The sequence below is a fragment of the Carassius gibelio genome, chromosome B22, assembly GCF_023724105.1.
Source record: "Carassius gibelio isolate Cgi1373 ecotype wild population from Czech Republic chromosome B22, carGib1.2-hapl.c, whole genome shotgun sequence".
NCBI lineage: Eukaryota > Metazoa > Chordata > Actinopteri > Cypriniformes > Cyprinidae > Carassius > Carassius gibelio.
The window spans coordinates 4,377,238-4,400,103 of record NC_068417.1 but is presented as its reverse complement, the minus strand read 5'-3'; the positions used below and the strand labels follow the sequence as shown (position 1 = coordinate 4,400,103).

Here is a 22,866-nt window from a genome sequence, read left to right as displayed (position 1 = left end):
GACCCTGTGGGAGACGATTGTATTCGTGCAATCCTAACGGTGACGAAAACGCAGTATACTTCCTGTCAAACTCATGTAGAGGTATGTTAATATGTAATAGCCAGCCGTCAAGTCCATGGTACTAAAGAACATGTTTCCCCCCAACGCAGCCAGGACGTCACTCTGATGTGGAAGCGGATGGGCATCTTTAACAGTTCTGGCATTAAGCCATCTGAAGTCGGTGCAAATTCGTAGATCGCCGTTCTTTTTCCACACGAGAACCAAGGGAGAGGCAAATTCACTACAAGATTTACGAATTATGTCCTTTTTTTCCATTTCATCCAAGGTCTCTTTCAATTTGTGATAATGAGCAGGCGATATTCTACGATATGGTAACCTGAATGGTCGGTCATCTGTTAGTCTAATACGATGACAGAAATCCTGCGCCTCACCACAATCTAGATGATTTCTCGAGAAGACAGACTCATAGGCCCCAATCAAATCAACAAGTCTCTCTTTACACTGCACAGAAACTTCACAGCCACCAATTGGAATGGAGCCAAGCCCTAGCTTTTCCAGCTTATCGTTCACATCACAGATGTCACTACACACACTTCTCGCAGTGAGGCTACCACAGGAACCATTACTTCGCACTTCCCCCATATTTTGGTGAACAGTCAAAGTGTCAGACAACTGATCAAAATCCTCTAAAGCAACACAGGGAAAAACGTCTGCAATTTTCGAATTTCTGCGTAGAGTTATTTCTGCATTGGTGGGGTTAATGATCTTCATGGGTAGCCACCCATCTCCCCACAATGGAGAAACTATTCGCCCAACCATTATCCGTTTGTTCACACATGGAGATGCACAAGGCTCAACAACAACCGTACTGCAAGCTGATAACACGGTACCCGTGGGTAAACGACCCCACACCAAATGTTCAGTCATAGGCTGAAGAGTTACAGCACCTTTCAACTTCAAAGTTCCGACCTTGTCAGGGATGGACTCCCCTCGCCATCTCTCTAGGTTAGACAGAAGACGAAGAAACTGGCTACTGTCACTCTGGCCCGGTACATCAGGTTTACTCATAACACGCCAGAATCCATCATTTGACTTGAAATGTCGTATAAGTGGCTTAAGCACATTGGTACCCAAAACAATGGGATCAAACTGTCCTTCAACAAACAGAACTGGGACTAAAAACTTGTACCCATAAACTTCAAGTTTCAAATCACACAGCCCTAAAGGACTGGTTTGTTTACCCCCACAACCCACTAAAATAATATCCGCTGGGACAAGCATGTCGTCTGTAAACACACCTGCTTGTTTTAACATGGGTATTACAGCAGCACTGATGGTAGTCGCCATTGACCCAGTATCCAACATTCCTTTCAACTCAACTTTATCCTGCACTAAAATATTAGTGTAGAATAAACTTTCATTTTGAGGTGTTCTCATGGTGTTTTGCAAGATTACTTTGCTAGACTTTGGGACATTTTCACAAACAAAAGCATATACAGACTCAATGTCATCACTGTCAAAGGAGGTTGAATTCATGTGCCTACCATCGCCCTCCTCCAGATATAGGCTCAATAGTTTCCCTGAGGGGGCCTTTGACTGTTACCATCGACCGCAGCAGTCGAGGTGTTCGGTCTAACCTGTGAAGCAGACATCTCACACATGTCACGTGTATGTCCAGGAAGATAACAAGTGAAACACAATTTGTGCAATCTACAGTGGGCAACTGTGCTGTGGTCAAGACTCTGACAGACCCTACACACCTGTGGTCTCTTAACATTCGGTTTACGATGCACGACTGCTTTGGAGGACTGTGCATTACATGTCAATGCTTTTTCCAGCATATTTAGTATCCTATCCATTGTGTTACCTTCACATGTTGGGTTATCAGGCTCAACTGGGACTTGGGTTCTACCAGGTGGTGTACCACCTACATCAGGAATGACAGGGCTAACGGTTTGTTGTGAGAACTGACACTCGTACACTTTGCGGTCTCTTACAAATTCATCTAAGCGGTCCTGCACCTCTGCAGCGGTCCACTCACGCTGTGGTTTGCTCAAGAACATCATGGAAAGACCTTTATCGGGACAATTACGTATGAACATAACTGCAAGCTCCATGTCCCGGTGTTGCAATGTTCTGCCCTCACTTTTAAGATGCTGTTCAGCTAGGTCAGCGGCTTTGTTTAATCTGATCCAATAATCAAAAGGACCTTCATTTTGATATGGTGTCGTAGCATAAAAATCAGCCATAGGAAGACCTGTGGATATCACACCCCCAAAGTGCTGTTTGAGGATGCGGAACACCAAATCTACATCACCAGTCCTTGAGACTGAGGCACTATTGATATTGGTATATCGTGGGACACTGGAGTAGAAAAGTGTACTGTTAGCATCATAATCAGTGCTATTCAACTTCCCAGGAGTACACGGAACACTAAATGGCAAAACCCCTCTACCTCTCCCCAAATGATAGCCACCAAAATCACTGGTATCTTTGTTATAATTCATCATGAATTACCATACTTATAAATAAAATAAAAATAAAAAATAAAAATACAAAAATATATATATATATTTTTTTCCACAGCTGAATAAATCAGCACTTTTGATTTTACCTCTCTAATAAGCTGATTAATCACTCAAAACATTTAACCTAAATCAAATCTATATCTGTTTGATACCTCTTAAACTTGCTGGTTCAAAAATACTGTAAGCTTAGTTCGTGCGTCTCCTCGGTGAACTGTAAAACGGCAAAGTCCGACGTCTTCTTAACCTCTGTACCAGCAGTCTGTGCGTCCCCTCAATGAAACGGAAAAACGGAGCGATCTGACGTCATCTAATCTCCGTGCAGCATTCCGCGCGTCCCCACGATGAAGCAGGAAAGCAGTGAGATCCGACGACTTCTAATCTCCGTGCAGCAACCTCGGGAGTTCGGCAGCCGCTGAACAATCGAACGGGTCACGACACCAGTGTAACCGTCTTCTTCTGTCTGCGTTGTGTTGTTAATTCAGTGCAAAAAAAGACAGGAGAGCACAGGGGCGTAGCAAGCTTTTCAAAAGTGTGGGGGATGGATGCGGTTTGTTTATAAACAATAAAAATGATGAACACATTGACAGAGGGGTACAAAATGCAGGGCTTAAAGTTCTCTGGCACTGTGCGGGATTTCTGGCTTGCAGCGTTTGGCTGGGAAAAAATAATCCTACATTAAAAAAAAAAAAAATCAGAAAAGGGGAGAAAAAAAACGCAAAATCAGAAAAGGGGAGAAAAAAAACGCAAAATCAGAAAAGGAGAGAAAAAACGCCCACACAAAGCTTTTTATCTGGTGGTATAAATCATGTAACAATTTACTGTTTTTAAACATTAAAATAATATACACTTTAATTTCATAGTTCTTCAACAGGTATGCAAACAATATCCCAATAATAGCAATTAGCATTAGTCTAAAAAACTAAATATAATACCAAAAACACTCGACATGTCAACAAAACGATTAACAGAACATCTTCCCAAACACATCAAGCTTATTTAAATACCTCTAAAGCATAAACACTCATTCAAAGTACCTGGAAAAGGGAGATGTAAATAACCATAAGTTCCCGCCTCCTCAGCACGAGCTGACCGATAACACGCCAAGAGAGGCGGGACTTAAGGCAGAACAGCCAATCATCAGCCGATCACACTCAAAGCCGGTGTCAAGTTTGAGAGGGGGGAGGCAGCCGCGTCGAACCATCACCTCTTTACAGACCCTTTTTTAATGAATTTAATTAATATAAACACTTGTTTCAATAATAGTAAAACAGCCTTAAATGTATAATAACAGAAAAATCTTGTGAAATAAAACCATTTTAACCTCGTTACACTCGCACTGCCGCTGACACAGAGAGGGCAGTTATGTTTGGTTAAGAAACATCTTCACAAACTGTCTTTTCAACTACACAGTATTATATCTGTCTTACAGTCATTTATATTATCACAGAAATACTGGGATAAAGTTTATAGTTCAGATATTAACACTGATGTCTATATTGTAGCGATCAAAATATAACAAATCCCCTTTTGAAAGTACTGCGCTTCAAATAACGTTCGTGTCGATTGCATTATTTCACCACTAGGTGGCGACAAGTGTCTTAAAAATGTATTTGTCAATGAATTAATATTTCATTCAAGAGAATCGTTCAAAAACGCTGATTAATCCAGTAATTAAACAAGTGTAGTAGGTTTATGAGTGAGTCGATGAATCAGTGATTTAAACAACTTTTTCATCATTCTATTATAAAAATTTGGGGTTTTAAGGCCCGATTACAGCTTGAATCCCCGAGGTGAATCAAACGATTCGCGACGCGAATCTGAATCAAACGAGTCGCGACGCGCGGTTGAATCCCCGATCCGAATCAAACGATTCGCCACACGCGGTTTGAATCCCCGATCCGAATCAAACGATTCGCGACGCGCGTTTTAAATCCCCGATCGCGACGCGGGGTTTGAATTCCCGAGGTGAATCAAACGATTCGCGACGCGAATCTGAATCAAACGAGTCGCAATGCTTGGTTTGAATCCCCGAGGTGAATCAAACGACTCGCGACGCGCGGTTTGAATCCCCGATCCGAATCAAACGATTCGCCACGCGCGGTTTGAATCCCCGATCCGAATCAAACGATTCGCGACGCGCGGTTTGAATCCCCGATCTGAATCAAACGATTCGCGACGCGAATCTGAATCAAACGAGTCGCAATGCTTGGTTTGAATCCCCGAGGTGAATCAAACGATTCGCGACGCGCGGTTTGAATCCGATCCGAATCAAACGATTCGCGAGGCGTGGTTTGAATCCCCGATCTGAATCAACGATTCGCGATGCGAATCTGAATCAAACGAGTCGCAACGCGCGGTTTGAATCCCCGAGATGAATCAAACGATTCGGGACGCGCGGTTTAAATCCGCGATCGCGACGCGCTGTTTGAATCCCCGATCTGAATCAAACGATTCAAATGATGCGCGGTTTGAAATCCCCGAGGTGAATCAAATGATTCGTAATTCGCGATCCAATTGCAGTGAATCATTTTTCAAAGCAATGGTTTCTTGAAAGAAACAATTATTTAACTTCTAATGTAGCCTAATTTCAGATGCAGCCGAAATTACAATAGCAATGCTGGCAATAATTGTGATCAAACAAATAAATATATGTGTATGTGTGTGTGTATGTATGTATGTATGTAATTTTCTACCATAGCAACATTAGCTACAAATAAAGATTCATTAGAAACAAATGCACTTGTTTAAAAGTCATTTTTAATCAAGCAGTAATTTTGTCAAACTAAGCAAGTACGTTTGAAAATATGATTTAACTGTGTACACTCACTGGACGTTGTAAGTTAACAAATGAAATATTCTTATTTGTGGAATGTCTGCATTAACTATGAAAAAACCCATTGTGGAGATTCTAGAATGAGTGTGTCGTCATGGTGACGTCTCTGTGATGTCATCACAAACACTGAACTGGGATCAGATGCTGACAGACAGACAGAAGACGAGTACTTGTGCTGATATGATGAAGAAGCAGACGAGAGCAGAAACCCAGCGGACTCGGGTAAGAACCTGAGTCACGTTCAGTATTTCTGATGTGTGTGAGACACTCATGTGTTCATCACTGACCAGGCTTCAGCGGAGATGCATGACATCAGATCTGTGGCTTCTCCTCCTGAGCGTGTCCAAACCCATCCAGACACCAGCCGAAACTCTCTGAGACCCTTCTACACGGCTCAGAAACCGGCGTGTGGCTTCAGCTTCTCCTGGAGCACAGACCACCGACGCAAACACAACGGCCTGCAGGCCTGCGACCCGGTGAAGTGGAGGAGCCAGTGTGTGTCCAGAGCACAATAAACCTGCCTTCATTAACCACACACTGTCTGTGTCGCTTCACTCAGCTCTACAGGGCTATACATACAGCTGAGAATAACCATTAGAATGTGCTTTATTAGATCGTCACATAACAGTCGCACAGCTGTGCTCGAGCATCATGTTTGACTGACAGTCAGAGGTCGTGACCTCAGGTCACTGGGGCGTGCTGACACACTGTATTTAGGATTCCCTGTAAGCAGGAGGTAATTCGCTGTAATTTCCAGAGCGGAAAAGAACAGCGGGGAGTGACGTCAGTGGTAATTGGACGGGACACCCTCCTCCTCGCCCTGCTCTGTCCTGCCGGCTGAGCCGAGCTCTGTGTGTCAGTGTGTGTCTGCACAGGGAAGCGGTGACCGATCTCTGCTGCAGCGGCATCATGGGAAACACCTCCGGCATATCAGTGAAGGAGCTGAGCGCATGTCACTCCCACTGGTGGTACCGCAAGTTCATGACCGAGTGTCCGTCCGGGCAGCTCACCTTCTACGAGTTCAAGAAGTTCTTCGGCCTGAAGAATCTGTCCGAGACATCCAATGAGTACGTCAAGACCATGTTCAAGACCTTCGACATTAACGACGTAAGAAAGTCTGCTGTTCTTCTACTTCTTAGGCTACCATTTGACAAAGTGTTACTAATATACCTGTGCATGTTTGTGCATCCTCATCCTCAATTTACTCCAAACCAGCACAAAAGAAAATATTCTAAAGAATGTTGGTGAACAAACAGTTGACGGTACCCATTGACTTCCACAGTATTTTTCTCCATGCTATAGTCAAAGGCTAGCATGAAGTGCTTGGTTATCAACACAATTAATTATTTAGTGAAGAATTATTGTATCCAAATGGCTGACGGTAGCTATTGACTTGCATAGTGTGAAAAAAAACTATGGAAGTCAATGGGTACCGTCAAATACTTGGCTACCAAAGTGGTTAAAAAATATCTTATTTTGTGTTCAACAGGTTTGCAACAACATTAGTAAATTAGAGTATTTTCATTTCGGGTGAACTATGCCTTTAAATGTTTAGTAGCCAAACAGCTGACGGTACCCATTGCCTTCCACAGTATTTTTCTCCATGCTATAGAAGTCAAAGGCTACCATCAGCTGCTTGGTTGCCAACACAGTGGAAGCTTTAGGGAACAATGCTTGTATCTAATTGGCTAATGGTAGCCATTGACTTGCATAGTGTGGAAAAATACAACAACTATGGAAGTCAATGGGTACCATCAAATATTTACCAACAAGATTCAAATTATGTATTTTTTTGTGTTCAACAGGTTTGGAACAACATTAGTAAATTGCATAATTTTCACTATCCCTTTAAATGTTCGGTAACCAAACAGTTGGCGGTACCCATTGACTTACACAGTATTTTCTCCATGCTACAGAAGTCAATAGCTACCGTTAACTGCTTTTTACCAACACAATGGAAGATTTGTTGAAGAATGCTAGTAACCAAATGATTGACGGTAGTCATTGACTTTCATAGTGTGGAAGAAATACTATGGAAGTCAATGGGTACCATCATTTGCTTGGTTACCAGCATTCTTCAAAATATCATCTTTTGTTGTAGAGAGGTTATTGTTAGGGAAAATTAAAAGTATAAACCTGATTCTTGAACGCACCCCAAACAAAACTTAACTTGATATAAATAAACTGAAAAATATAAAGCCATGAGGGCTGAACTCATTAACTCTTTATCCAGCGCACGCCTCACGTTCCTTCTGCTTGAAAGATCCTCTTTTATGTTCTTTGTGCCAGAATCCATTATCTTTGAAGCATATTTTGTGGATTGTAATAGTTTAACGTCTGTCAGAACTCTTAGTTTCTCTGTTGACTTTCATGGAAAGATTTTTATTGAAGTAAAGCTAGATATAGTATTATAATTTTATCTGGGATCAAATTAAAAAATTTATTTTAACTTAACTAACCTCGTTGTCGCCCATGAATATAGATGAGGTATCTCGCATATACAAACAAATAAACAAACGTTCCTTCTGCTTCAGTTCAGCTGAGGATTATGGGTAACGAGATCTGTGTTAATATAGTAAACTCAGGCCAAACATCAGTGATGCAGAAGGTCAGAGATCTTCACTAAGACCCAGCAGATCCTGTAATCTGGTTAACTCTGGAGTTTATACAGTGACCGCTCTACTTTATTTCTGATTACAGCGGCTTCCATTCACGTCACGGCACTTTCCATGAAAAATACAAGACTATCTGGATTATTAGCCTCATCAATTACAGCTTTAGAGCTCATAGTGACATAAAAACCCTTTATACCAAAAGACCTGATTCCTCTGGGCCATTAATTTACTACTCAATTTTATAAACACATTTTTTTTTTCTAATCTTGTCAAAACAATTATCATTTTAAAAGTCTGAAGGTTCCACATTTGGTGACTATTCTATGCTAGAAGCAGTATAGTGACATTCACTGTGACATTCAGTGTAGTTGATATTCGCACAAATCTAGTCAGGAAGGACATGAATCATTGGATGACTCTTTATTAAAAGATTTCCATGCTGCTCCTACAAACTAATTAAGTGTCATTTTCAATATTAACCAATCTTTGCTATTATCCTTCTAACCACTAGGTTTTACCCATTTGTCAACCAGAAGTTTTTAATAATTTGGAATATAACACAAGTTTAGTATGATTACATATTTTTTTGCATATATAAATAAGTGCAGATCAGAATAATTGTTGTTTTATTTTTACATGAATTCCTGTGTTATACTGAATAACAAGAGAACATTATTTCTTCCATATTTTGAAATTTTAGCTAATCGTGCTAGCTAAATGCTAATCATGCTAGAAACATGCTAGCGACATGGTAGTCTCTTGCTAATCATGCTAGAAACATTGTAGTGACATGCTAGTAATTTTTTATAATCATGCTAGCAACATTCTAGGTGCATGCTAATCATGCTATAGAAACATGCTAGTCACTTGCTAATCATGCTAGCAACATGCTAGGGGGCATGATAATCACGCTAGAAACATGCTAGCTACATGCTAGTCTCTTCCTAATCATGCTAGAAACATCCTAGTGACATGCTAGTAATTTGTTAATCATGCTAGTGACATGCTAGTCACTTGATAATCATGCTAGCAACATGCTAGGGGGCATGATGAGCATGCTATAAACATGCTAGCTACATGCTAGTCTCTTCCTAATCATTCTAGAAACATCCTAGTGACATGCTAGTAATTTGCTAATCATGCTAGTGACATGCTAGTCACTTGATAATCATGCTAGCAACATGCTAGGGGGCATGATATTCATGCTAGAAACATGCTAGCGACATGCTAGTCACTTGTTAATCATGTTAGCAACATGCTAGGTGCATGCTTATCACAGTAACAACATGCTAATCACTTGCTAATCTTGCTAACAATATTTTAGTAACATGCTAATCATGTTAGAAACATGCTAGCGAAATGCTACTAAATTGTTATTTATGTCAGCAAACATGCTAGGTGCATGCTTATCACGGTAACAACGTGCTAATCACTAGCTAATCTTGCTAACAATATTCTAGTAACATGCTAATCATGTTAGAAACATGCTAGCGAAATGCTACTAAATTGTTATTAATGTCAGCAATATGCTAGTAACAGGCTAATCATGTTAAAAGCATTCTAATCATGCTAGAAACATGTTATTAACATCTGTCTAACCTATCAGAATTTTCAAACTTTAGGCTTTTATCACTGCTTTAAACTTTCAGGCTAGGCTTTCTCAAGCCAACCTAAAGTTTGTCTTTACGAACTTTTTTATCTAGTTGTAATTTTAAGCCTCAAACTTTGAAAGACACTTTACTTATATTTGGTTTGATGTGATCACTAGATCACAGTATCATAATTAGTTTTGTGTTGTGATGTCATCATCAGGACGGCTGCATTGATTTCATGGAGTACGTGGCAGCTCTGAGTCTGGTTCTGAAGGGTGGAGTTCAGCAGAAGCTGCGCTGGTACTTTAAACTGTTCGACGTGGACGGCAGCGGCTGCATCGACCGCGAGGAGCTGCTGCTCATCTTCAAGGTATCTGAAGAATTCAGTGCTGTCTGTGACATATTGTACTGAAAACCATCTCATAAGACGTCAGAACAAACACACAATCAACTCGCTTTCATCTGTTGTTTTTCTGCTGCAGGCCATCGAAGCCATTAACGGAGTAGAGCAGGAGTTTTCCGCTGAAGAACTTACTGACATGGTGTTTAACAAGATTGATGTTAACGGAGACGGTAATATGACGATCTGTGTGTGCTATTTAAATATGCAGATGAAGCGGTGTGATTTACATATGTAAATGTGTGTGTGTTCAGGCGAGCTGTCTCTGGACGAGTTCATCGAGGGCATCCAGGCGGACGAGGTTCTGTCGGTGATGCTGACCCAGAGTCTGGATCTGACTCATATCGTCAGTAACATCTACACAGACATGGGCTCAGCCTGAGATCAGGTGCCAAACCAGAAGAAGAAGAGGAGCGTTTCTCAACTCTGAAGATGCTGATTCAGCTTTAAACCCTCACAGTGTTAATAAAGTTCATCTGCATTTCAGCAGCCACACAATAACTGAGACTAGAGCAGACGCTTCGTTTAAGTGCACTTATACTTATGGTTCATTTGTGATATTAAAACCTAGGATTTCAACCAATCCTGTGAAATACTTTTCTTCAGCCCTGTGATGTCCTGTAAGAACTCCATCTTAATATGACGTAGTATTATTATTATAGATATGAAGTATTGTAGTATTTGTTATGTTGTTGTAATTTTACACTTTCCCCAATAAAACATGAAATGTGTTTTTTGTATACTGAATAATGACTATAATCAACCTCCTTTATATATTTTGACATGAATCATATGTGTACTTGGATCCTATAATTCTCCATTATAGCGCCACCTTCTGGCTGAATCACGTAAACACACAGAAGCGCGTCTTCAGCCAAGCGTGTACGTCTGCAGACTGCAAGACGGGGGCGTTACTTGAAGTTGTCCAAATCACACAGAACCACGCGAGATCTCAAAACGATAAGTTGTTGGCAATATGGCGGCTTTAATTAGGGCACAGAGTAGAATATTGATTACGTTTTAAGGGAGGCATGGGTTTTAGGCAGGATTTGATGCGTGATGTGTGTGTGGATATTAATGTTAGGGGACAATGTGAGAGATGTGTACACTTAGTAGGAAAACGTATTATCTGATCCACACTCCGGAACAGAAGAGGGCGGTAATGCACCAATAAACTGGATGCCAACCGCCATTAAACTGGAAAGAAGACGAATATGACAGCTTGCTGTGAGAGACAACGGTGAGAATATATATTTTCCCCGAAATACTTATTTAAATTGAAGTGTATAAGTCATTTTCATACAGTGGTATTGTTTTTGGAGTTAATAATTTATTAAAACTAAGGCGTAAATTAAGCAACATATAAGCAAAGGGTCTAAAGACGCTATCCCCAGGTTTCACAGGCTTAATCTAAACCCTGTCTGTGACCTACATAATATAGCATATTTGTGCTTTTGCTGTAAACATGTTTTATAATGCATAACTAACAGGGGAGCTCCATTAAGTACACGACTCATTAGTGGATTTACAAAAACCATATATACTTCTTAAAGACTATTACTAAATGTCTATTTATCATCTGACTGGATAATGTTTGATAAGTATTGCAGATGAGCACATCTAACAGACATGAAACAGGTGTCTGAGTGATGTGTGTGTGATATTGTGTAGAATTCACTTTTGTCAACACAAAAGAAAGTAAATTTTGCTTCTTTTACTAAAGTGTAATTTTAAGAAAAAAAATATATATTGGTTGGCATTTATCGTTATTATTGCACGTCAGTGTTGGGGTGGGCAAAAGATGCAATTCATTATGGGGTAATGTTAATTTTTAAGTAGTAATACTTACATTTTTAGAGTATCAAATCAACAGTCTTTTCCAAAGGTGAGATCTTCAAGCAGCTGATCGACGTACCCTTTGTCACTGTGAGGTGTTTGTGCATCTGACCCTCTTTTTTATTATTATTACCAAATTATTACATAAAAGATCATGTTAAGACGGTTGTATCTAACAATAAACAATCATAATGCCATAAAACAGTAAATAAAAAAATGTGTTCATCATAGTATGAGATACTATACAAGAAAAACATTTTTCACGTAAAATAATTGAAAAAAAATATTCAAGAGATAATGATTTTGGGTTTTCTAATAATAAAAAAAAATGCTTTAAGGGTAACACTTACATTAGTGGAGTTAAAAATATAAAAAAATCAAATGCATCCCGACAAAATCTCTTTTTGAGATCTCGCGTGGTTCTGTGTGATTTGAACAACTTCAAGTTACGCCTCCTACTTCAAGTTACGCCCTTATCTTGCAGTCTGCAGACAGAAATCAGGGCAACTTTATGGTAATGAGCTATGACGCGGTTGAGCAGCAACCAATCGGAATGTAGAAGTGCACCGCTTGAGAGGATTCCAGAGAACGCAGCTCCGACCACATTAGTTCTCAAGCAGAAAGAGGACAGGATGCTGTGGCGGGTTTGCAATAATCTATGATGTGTCCCTGTTTGTGTACAGGGACATAAAATAAATAAATATATAAAAATGTCTGAGTCTGAGATTGTTCATGTTTCTGGTGAGTTGCTGATGTGCATTAACGGTATATAATAATCTAATGATATTATAAATAATAGTAGGCTACAGTTGTCCCAGTTTACTTTTAAACAAATTTCCTTGATTATACTTACATTAAGTAATGTTTATACTTGCTTATATTTACTTAAGTAACATTTTCAATGCAGGACTTTCACTTGCAGAGTATTTTCACAGCGCTTTATACATTATTAGGTAAAGGACTTTAAAACTTCGCCCACAACATTATATTTAATGAGGGTAACTTATAACGTTCCTCTCATTGGGGTTAGTCTGCACGAGATCAACAAGCTTGCTTTGCGGCCGCTTTAAAAACAGGATAAGTATTCGATCTACGTCAGAGCGTCAGATCGCTCACGAATCTTTCTGCAGCGTCGTGAGCAGAGCGGCAAAAGAGCGATTTTTGACGCTCTCGACGCCCGGCGGTGTGAACGCACAGTTAGTAAAATGGACAGAGATGAATAAGTTTGCATGTTGCTTGAGTGTTATCCATTGGCTCGCCTTCCTGGTTTGAAACAAATATTTACAAAATTACGACAACAATGCAGAAAATTAATAACTATGACTGGGACTGTCATATATTTGTTTGATTACTTCAGATGGGGCTCGATCCCCTGCCCCTCTGTGGTCTATCCCCGATCCGCGATTTCCGCCGAGGGTAGGATATGAAGATTTGCAGAAATATCGCAGATTCTATCAGCTGCAGTTCTGGCGTCGCGGAATCAATACAGGCTACTGCGCCATACATTAACATCAATGTTAACTCAGCGCTAGAGTTACTCTCTCACACCGATGTGAACTTATTTTTTGTCTTTTGGAAGCTGCATTCAAAATCCACTTGGCTCAGAAATCTGAGGGGGCACGTGCATACTTAAGTAAACAGACAGCCCCGCTAATAACATTACGTAACTGTTACGTCGTGTGTTAGGGAGGTATTTATGCATAGTTATTAGGCTGCTTTGACCATCGCATATTATTATCTAACAATCTATGAAGGTGTGAATCGAGATATTTCATGATATAGTTCATGCGTCTAGGAATGTTTCCAATAAAAATGAATAATAATAATGCTTAATAATAATTTGCCAATATGCTGTTGTGGCTGCTGTATGTCACATGACGACCCTACCCCCAACTCGTGCCCCCTCAAAAATAATGAGTGCATGACGCCCCTCGCTGTGGTAATGCAGGTTTGTTTAGGCATTAAACTCGTGCAGCCACGACAGAACTTAGTAAATCGAACGTATGTCCCTTTCCGGTTACCGTACAGCTCATACTGATTCATATTTAAACAAAGGTTTCTGAGCAATCTTTCCCTGTCACTGCGCCTCGTTAACTTTCACAAAACTGCGGTCACGCTATCTGCGCTTCAAGTTCATTGCGCGTCTACTCGGCGGTGCGTGGTACATTAACGTGCGAGCGCTACCGCCCAGCCGGCACATGACCGACCTTCAACGTTGAAATATGGTTGAAATAAGGTCAGTTGTGGTTTCAACGTTGAAACAACGTTGATTCAACGTTTAAAGCTGAATGGTTGAAAAACATCCAGCACATGACCAACTTTCAATGTTGAAATATGGTTGAAATAAGGTCAGTTGTGGTTTCAACGTTGAAACAACGTTGATTCAACGTTTAAAGCTGAATGGTTGAAAAACATCCAGCACATGACCAACTTTCAATGTTGAAATATGGTTGAAATAAGGTCAGTTGTGGTTTCAACGTTGAAACAACGTTGATTCAACGTTTAAAGATGAACTGTTGAAAAACTTCCAGCACATGACCAACTTTCAACATTGAAATATGGCTGAAATAAGGTCAGTTGTTTTAATGAAACAACGTTAAAAATGTTTAATGCTAAATGGTAGTTAAAGGTTAACAAGCTTTTAAATTATTTATATTAAATTATTTAAATTAATTAATTATTTTAATAGCATTTTAAAATATTTTAGTCATGATACCTATTCTAAAATCTAAAGGTATATGTTAAATATTAGCATCATTAACAACAATAAAACTATATACATTTCGCTGCTTTATCACACTGAAACAACTCCCATTGGTAGTTTTATTTTATTACTTCTATCATGATTGGTTAATCTGGCTGTCATTCAGGAAACTGGACAATGAATCGGTTCGCGCCTTTCTACATTTAAAAATATGACCGTTATTGTCGTCTTTCTGTGAGTGAGGCGGCTAACTGTGAGCTGCTGCTCGTTATAACTGACTGCTCTATCGGTCCCGAATTATTTCATATTTGCCTGTACATTTTTTATTTATTTTGAGCGAATTTGAGTCGTGACATGTCAATGGAGAACAAAAACTGTGAACACAAGAAGGGTCAGGTGTTCTGCGAGGTCCTGAAAACATCCTGGCAAAATGAGGTAAGAAAATCGCTAACGTTATCTTTATTATCTTTTGAAAATAGTAAAGTATTACCAGAGTTTACAAATGGGTAGTTTAAAGGACATGTAATCTGCAGATGAATAAATACCCGTGTGTCTATTTTTGCATTGCTTTATCACAGCTGATCAAGTTAGGTGCTCACCTAATGTGTTGCTGGTAAGAGAGATTTAGAGATGGTTTAGAGATTTTCCCATATTTTCCTGATATGTATCCCATGCATTAGGTGTGTTATATATGTTTGTATGCTTATAATAGTTTCAAAGTGTTTTCTGAAACATATAAGTGCAAATGTCTGTATTTAAATAATATAATTTTAATGAATTAATGAAAATGAATAAATGAATAAAAGGATTGTTTAAAGCCATGGTTCTCAAAGTGTCAGGCCCCCTCTAGTTGTTATGCAGGTGAATCACTAAATTAAACTAATTAATGTTAATATATTTTAACTTAATCTTTGAGTAAGTTTTTTTTTTTGCACATTTAAGTATGTTAGAGTTAAAGTACAGTACAGTTTTGTAACTTTTGTTACATAATTACATTTAAAATTACATTTTAATTTAAACTTTTTTTTATTTACCTGTGTATGTAAGCACAGTTGTAGTGTTAATGTTCAAACATGGTAAAGTGTCTGACAACAATAAATATTCTTATTAGAATAAAACTGTAGACCTGTAGCTGAATAGTTTGGTCTACTACGCTGCTGAAATGTAATGTTGGTCATTATGGTGCAACTTAATATTTAATAACAAATATTTTCTGAAGTGGTACTTGGTATAAAAAGTTTGAGAACCAGTGGTTTAAAGAAATGGTATAATATGAAATCCTGCTTTTTAAGAACTTTTCAGTAAACCATTTCTTCTTTCCCCTTGTAGAGTCATCAAGGATCCAGCTTGTTCTTGAAACATTGGTAAGAAATTGTTCATCTGCTACATTGCACTGTCACTTCTGCTAGAGATGCTTTGACCTTTTGTGATAGGTTTTGATTGTACTTAGTTTATTAAAAATTTACTGAATTAGATTTTATTTGTTTTACTACACTGTATTACTAGTGTTTTGATTAAAACAGTGTAACTGGGGGCTCTGAAAACACTGCTTGTGAATAATTTGTTAATATTGTAAATTTTCATCTGAATACATTAAATAAGTGTTTAATGAATAGTGTTGTCCACTTTGTTTCCAACCTCACTGTTACTGAACTGTAAAGTGAAAATATTGTGTGATTTATTTTGCATTCAGTTTTCAGTTAAATATATTTCACAATATCAAAGTTATTGTGAAAAGTTGTGGACATACCTAAACAAACTGGTTAAATCTTATGTTCCCTCCAGAAGTTTGCCCTCTGCAAGTGAACGACGCCTTGTGGTGCCATCCCAAAGAAGTTCACAATCACTCTCACGGACCTTTTCCTGGACTGTGCCCAGCTGCTGGAATCACCTCCCAATCTCAATCCGAACTGCTGAGTCTTTACTCATTTTCAAGAAACATTTTAAGACTCATCTTTTTCACCGGAACTTAACCAACTAATGCTAGCACTTTTCCTTCTTTTCTTGTCTTTCATATTAAAAAAAAAAAAAAACCTGGCTATGTGTTCTGTACTAGACTAACTGAGACTTGTCATGGCACTTGTATACTGTTGTTGTTCGCTTGTACACCTGACTGCTTCTGTTCTTCTCATTTGTAAGTCGCTTTGGATAAAAGCGGCTGTTAAATGATTAAATGTAAATGTTTATACAGGACGGTACAGAAAGTGCACAAGTGGGAGAGAGTGGAGGGGACGGCGTCAGAAAGGACCTAGCGCTGGGACACTTTCAAGGATCACCCGAAGCACAAGCACACTATATACACGAGGCTGCTGGTTCTAACATTTTAGAGTGCCCTGCGGTAGAAATCTCATTCTGCATTCCCCACGGTAAAGAAGACACAGTCTGGGGGGGTTCCCATTAGAAATCAACTGGTGGAAGGTTCCCTGCTCGTACTGTGCAACACATTTTCACTGCACAAATGTGCACAACTTGAAATGAGACACATTACTAAAACATGTTTTTGACAGAAACTGTAGTTTTCCACCAAAATAAAAGATCCACTGGTTTCAGTCATAAAGGTACAAGGGTTTGTCTTGTAAGTGCTGAAAAAAATATGCATTTTTGTGCCGAATTATTTTACAAAAACCTTTAAATATTATTGTATTTGGATTGTTCTACTACATGTTTTTAGCATTACCTCCATGCATACTCTGCATAATAAAGTGTGGGATTATTTTCATCTGTTTTATTCAGTATGTTTCCAAAATTTAACTGCTGTGTGACAATTTTGAGCATGTGGTAGTTTACTGAAGTTGTTTGTAAAGCCATTGCTGCCAGTCATTAGATTTTTAGCCTTGCATGTACATTGTTGATCTAAATGCCAACTAGGATCTAGGTGTATTTATACACGGTGCAAGGTACGACGGGGAAACAACGTCGTGTTATCAACGCTGATTAACTTTTCAAAATCAACACCTCATTCAGCTTTCATCCCAGGGCTGCAGCACGACCCTAATTCACCCATAATGCAGGTAAGACGGTGAAACAGCGTCGCGATTTCAACGGTGAATCCACGTCGTGATTTCAACGTTGATCCAATTTGCAAAATCGAAAGGTTATTCAACGTTGATTCAACGTCGGGATTTCAACAGTGAATCAGCGTTGTGATTTCAACCGTACATCAACGTCACGATTTCAACGGTGAATCAACGTCGTGATTTCAACGTTGATCCAATTTGCAAAATCGAAAGGTTTTTCAACGTTGATTCAACCATGGTACCTGACGTTGTTTCAACGTTGAATCAACGTTGAAATGCCGGCTGGGCGTCTTCTTCATTACTAAATCCTCCTTCGGTTGTCATATTTATTCATATTCTTATTCGTATTCATATTCACGGCCTTCTATTTAAGTTTTCACCATTTATTTTACTAAAATTATGTGTTTTTATTTATTTATGTATTTTTGGGTTCAAGCTGTATACGTTTTCCTTTTTATGTGGAATGCTGCTGAATTAATGCATAATTTGGATTGTGTTTTTTACAGCTGTCTTTCTACTTACAGTTAACATTATTCTACATCAGTTGGATCAATGGATTTTTTTTTTTTTAAGAATGACGGAATTCATTCACGTTTTAAGTGTTAAGTGATAAGAAAATCTACATATGAATATGAACAAATATGACAACCGAAGGAGGATTTACTAAAAGAAGAAGACTGTAGCGCTCGCACGTTAATGTACCACGCACCGCCGAGTAGACGCGCGATGAACTTGAAGCGCAGGTGGCGTGACCGCGCTACTCTAAACGCAGATGGCGTGACCGCGCTATTCTAACGCAGATGGCGTGACCGCAGCGGGCGAACTGACATATTTTGACGTTTATTTGACGGTTTAGGCCAAGCTTCTCTTTCTCAGTTTAAAGAGCTTTTAATAACTCTTAAAATAAAGCATAGACGTTACGTTTAGAGCTCTTCAGGAGAACAGGACAAGTCTTTAAGCGTTTTTCTTTCGATTAAGTTTTAAAGGTGTTATTGTTAAAATGGCGACAGGTAAGACTCAACATCAATTAAATTAGCGTCGATCTATCATTAACACACTGTTATTTACTCAATTAGTTCTAACAGATGTTTTTATAAATAATGTATAATAGCTAAACAATCTGTCCTCTCTCTGTGTGTGTGTTGTTTTCTCTCTACTAGCAGCAGGTAGATGTAGTCCATTATTTGATCGTCCGGACAGTAAGTTAATTAAAGCACAAACATTTATGTGTTTGCTTTTATATGAAACATTATGGATGAATCTCTAAAATTCTAAACTTTAAACTAAACTCTAAAAAAAGTCTGTGTAAAGTATTATCATTACACGATTTTCGAGTATTAGTTCACACCAAAAAGAAAATTACAAATAGTCCTAATATATTAAGGTTTAATTGTTACATACAAATGAGGATGTGAATAACTCCCAAAACTGTTCAATTGAAAGTCACTTGTGCCTAATTAAATATCTCGTGTGTGAGAGAGACAGAACACTGTCTGATGCCAAAGAAACCCAAATATTTTAATTCCCTTGCAGGAGAAATAATTACTTTACTAAATTATAAACTCAGCTATGTTTTTTACATGAATAAAGATCCACTTATATTGTGTGAGAAGCTATTATCATCATTTTTTAAACATGCCTTTATTGGCAGGTTTTTTACATGTGTACTGTGCAGCATTTAAACAGAAGTGCACTTGATATGATAATGATAGCTCTCAAGCCCGAGACACACTGCACGATTTTTGGCTGTCCAGATGAAAGATTGGCATTGTGAAACAATCGTGGTAATTTCTGTGATCGTGGCTCTGTGTCGTATACTGAGAAAGGTTCAAAAGACGGCCGTTGTCATGGTCTTGTGATCAAAGATAGCCAGTGATACAGCTAATGTAATCTCACAAACAATTCATACATATTTTACGAGGTGGCTAATTGGTACGAATTTGTACAACCTTACTCGTACGATTTTATAGAATTTGTCTAAACCCCAATGTCGGGTCGGTTTAGGGGCAGAGTTAGGTGTAGGTCATTCATACAAATTCATACGACTTGTGCAATTCATAAAATATGTAAGATTTGACAAAAATTTATGGATTTGTACGAGTGTGGTTGTACGAATTCGTACAAATTAGCGACCTGGTAAAATATGTACGAATTGCCATGAGATTGGGCTGATACAGCATGATAATTGCACAGTGTGTTTGCTGATATGATCCACATTTACTGACCAACCAATAAAATGAGATATGAAGTCAACGTGAAAATTGCTAAAATCATGCAGTGTGTCTCGGACTTTATCGTCATGTTTTCTGTTAATTTGGACTTTGTTTCCCTTGTTGTGTTGATTGTATTATTCTGTGCCTAGTTAATTATCCTTGTTTGGTCTGAGTACTTAAGTTCCTGTATGTTCTCTTCAAGTTTGTCTGGTTTTATGTCTACATGTTTTTGAATGTTGCTCTGCTACATTTTGTTTAGATTTATGACTTATGACTTACTGACACTTACAGACTTACTGTGTAGGCAGGGTCTTAATGATAGGCGTTTAGGTCCAAACTTGTGAAGAACTGTTTTTAAACTCTTGGAATGTGTCTTTAAATATTTGTCTGTGACATTTGAATTGTTGCTTGTCAAAAATAATGAAATCAGCTGTGGCCCACATTAGGGCCAGTTTTGGTTTATTTGGTTGGCTTACATGAGGCACTTATTTGAGTACCAAATCTGGCAAACAGGAATGGACCGCCCAAATGGCATTATTCCATACAGGATCTGGGCCAGAATTCAAACCAATGTGGCTCTGATTTGGGCCAGTTCTGCTTTATTTGGTTTATTCATAGCTGACATTGGGCCTTGCTTTGGCTTGCTCGTGGCCCAAATCTGTTAAACGGGAGCGGACCGCCACAGTGCCCTCATTCTATGCGGTATATGGTCCAGATGAAAGTTCCAGATGTGGGCCTGTAGGAATCGTGCTATCTGGGATAAAATTACCATAAAACTAGTTCAGTCCATAATAACTGAGATCTCATTATAGATAACAGCAGTGATGTCAGACACAATACAGTACTCTTAATACAATAGCCTAGAGAAAAAATGATCTCTGCACACTGCAGTTGAAGCTGTTTCTGTGTTTTGTGTCACAAGAAAACATGAGAAGATTTTCTAAGATTGACAAAATCCTTGTGGAAGGGTTACGTGATATTTTGCTTGTGTTAAATCTGTTTGTTCTGTAGAATATTTAACATGAAATTCTTGTGCAGTGTTTTTTATTGAACTTTGTTTGTGTGTGCTCTTTTTCAGTGAGTGATCTGAGGATTGTGCTGATGGGAAAGAATGGATCAGAAAACAGACGAGTGGCAAACACTATACTGGGAAGAGCAGTGTTTGACAGTGAAGCTCCATATTATTTACAGCAATCCAGTGACAGAATCAGTGGAGAGGTGGAGGAGAGAAAGATCACAGTCTTCAATCCTCACCTGCTCCAGCCAAATTTCCCACAGGGAGAGATAATAGATGGAGTGAGAGATTGTGTGTCTCTGTCTGCTCCAGGACCTCATGTGTTTGTACTCGTACTGCAGTATAACAACTTCACTGAGAACGACAGACACCAAGTGAAATATGTGCTGAACCTCTTCAGCTACCAGGCCATGAAACACACTATAGTGCTGACTACTGATGATGTGCAACACAGATCACAATTCACTTCGAGGAATAACTCTGTTCATGATATAATAAAGGAGTGTGGAGGAGGATATCTGAGGTTTTCTACAGTAAGCACAGGATGGCGCTATGAGATGTTCAGAAGGACAGAGGAGATACTCAAGAAAGAAAGTATAGAATTTCTCATTTGTGACAATAGGCCTATTTCACAAGATGACGAGCGAGACAGGAAGTAGGGTAGGGGTACTTCCGCTCGTGCCAGTGCTACGATCACAATCATGGATTGCGAACATCTTGTTTTCTTCTAATCATTAAGTTATCTGCCAAAACTCAGAATTGCACATGCTGTTCGTTTTTTTGATGATTTTCAGGGAGATGTGAAGAGATCCAAATTGGACAATGGCTACAAATGATTTTTGGAACAATTTACATTTGATTATCAAGGTAACGTTATGTATAATGAGCCAGTTGCCATGATATTGATTTTCGAATTCATTTACTTTTATTGATTATTTTGAAAGTGGTTTAATAAAATCTAGCTTGTTAACTATGTGTGTGTGTTTGGACACTTCAGACTCAGATATTATTGCAGGGAAAGTGGTTATTAAGGCAAGATATTATAGGTCGTTAAGAAAGCGTGAAGAACCACATCAGCTCGAGGTAAATACATAAGTTACAGGATTTAGTTTAATAAATTGTTTTTTAATCACAAAATGGTTTCCAATGTTGCCTGTTAGTCATCCCACAGTCTATAGCAACAGTAACTGTATAATTTAGTAAGAAAAATTAAAACGAGGATGGGAAATCCATTTTTATTTTATGTACCAATAGTCATCGTAACCTCTGTGCAGTGTTCAGGGTATTTCAGGACCCCAAAAAAAAAAAAAAAAAAAGTGGTCCCTTCATCTAAATTACATGACACTTAATGAATTTACCAAAACAGAAATTGGGATGTCCGATTGTATATTAGTGTAATAAAGTCACTCCAAAATGTTCATATAGTGCTTTTGTTTAAAATAGTTATTTTAAATGTGTTTTCCAGTATATGGCAGAAATCTGCTACTAAAGTATGGCAAATTTTTCATACGACCATGTATGAAAGCAAGAAATGTAGATAAACTTTAAAGTTAACTACATATTTATTTTGTCTAAGCATTTCATATAAACATGTAATAATTATTTTTTTTGCAAAAGTGAAGAAACAAAAAAAAAGTTTAAACAAAAATTCCATACCAACTGTATATTCAGTTCACACTTACATATAATTACCTGAAGTGTAAAATGAACTCTAGTGGAGGAGATGGGGTGGAGAGGGAATGCTGATAAACCATTCAATGGAGACAGGTAGGCTAAGTCAGCTGTATTTATACCCTAAGGTTGATTATCTTAAGTGGCTCCACCTTTGCTAATTATGCTAAGTATCTGACGTGCTCCTCCAGAACCTTGTTATGAAACTACATTTCACAAGTTCACACTTACATATAATTAGCTTTAGTATTATAATGCATATTTGGCGTGCTGTCCGGGGAAGGGCTCAGAGGTCAGGAATGGCCCGAACCTAGAGTACCTGCCAAAAAGCAATAGCGGAAAGGACAGCCGCCAGACTAAGGACCCCCCCCCCCCCACAATAGCTTTGAGATCTGGTGGGGGCTGATATTTAGAAAGTCAGCTGGTTGGCAGGTTGGAAGAG

At 38.7% G+C, this 22,866-nt stretch overlaps 3 protein-coding genes and 1 long non-coding RNA gene across 4 annotated transcripts; all 4 read left to right on the top strand.

Annotated features, from left to right (window-relative positions):
- The first annotated feature begins 5,249 nt into the window (after window positions 1–5,249).
- On the top strand, window positions 5,250–5,884 carry LOC127987765 (putative uncharacterized protein GUCA1ANB). Its single transcript, XM_052590171.1, has 2 exons — window positions 5,250–5,583; window positions 5,652–5,884. Exons 1-2 carry the CDS (start codon window positions 5,473–5,475, stop codon window positions 5,874–5,876), a joined length of 336 nt encoding a protein of 111 aa, XP_052446131.1. The 5' UTR covers window positions 5,250–5,472; the 3' UTR covers window positions 5,877–5,884.
- Window positions 5,885–6,250: 366 nt separating this feature from the next.
- LOC127987760 (guanylyl cyclase-activating protein 1-like) lies at window positions 6,251–10,675 on the top strand. The gene is made up of 4 exons (XM_052590165.1): window positions 6,251–6,468; window positions 9,789–9,938; window positions 10,051–10,141; window positions 10,223–10,675. Exons 1-4 carry the CDS (start codon window positions 6,271–6,273, stop codon window positions 10,348–10,350), a joined length of 567 nt encoding a protein of 188 aa, XP_052446125.1. The 5' UTR covers window positions 6,251–6,270; the 3' UTR covers window positions 10,351–10,675.
- A 3,320-nt stretch (window positions 10,676–13,995) lies between these two features.
- Window positions 13,996–17,245, top strand: LOC127987808 (uncharacterized). Its single transcript, XR_008161422.1, has 3 exons — window positions 13,996–14,943; window positions 15,838–15,872; window positions 16,294–17,245. It is a non-coding gene; the product is annotated as an uncharacterized LOC127987808 (long non-coding RNA).
- Window positions 17,246–18,685: 1,440 nt separating this feature from the next.
- Window positions 18,686–21,739, top strand: LOC127987693 (GTPase IMAP family member 5-like). Its single transcript, XM_052590052.1, has 3 exons — window positions 18,686–18,724; window positions 20,817–21,286; window positions 21,548–21,739. Coding segments are annotated over exons 1-3 (513 nt in total). The 5' UTR covers window positions 18,686–18,723; the 3' UTR covers window positions 21,590–21,739.
- Window positions 21,740–22,866: the final 1,127 nt, after the last annotated feature.

What these genes read in the sequence shown, in the direction of transcription:
- LOC127987765 (XM_052590171.1), top strand. Translation starts at nt 5,473, where the DNA reads ATGTCATCACAAACACTGAACTGGGATCAGATGCTGACAGACAGACAG. An exon ending in CAGAAACCCAGCGGACTCGG is followed by an intron (nt 5,584 to 5,651) that starts GTAAGAACCTGA and finishes ATCACTGACCAG; the next exon opens with GCTTCAGCGGAGATGCATGA.
- LOC127987760 (XM_052590165.1), top strand. Translation starts at nt 6,271, where the DNA reads ATGGGAAACACCTCCGGCATATCAGTGAAGGAGCTGAGCGCATGTCAC. An exon ending in AGACCTTCGACATTAACGAC is followed by an intron (nt 6,469 to 9,788) that starts GTAAGAAAGTCT and finishes TGTCATCATCAG; the next exon opens with GACGGCTGCATTGATTTCAT. An exon ending in GATTGATGTTAACGGAGACG is followed by an intron (nt 10,142 to 10,222) that starts GTAATATGACGA and finishes GTGTGTGTTCAG; the next exon opens with GCGAGCTGTCTCTGGACGAG.
- LOC127987693 (XM_052590052.1), top strand. An exon ending in GATATCTGAGGTTTTCTACA is followed by an intron (nt 21,287 to 21,547) that starts GTAAGCACAGGA and finishes GATGATTTTCAG; the next exon opens with GGAGATGTGAAGAGATCCAA.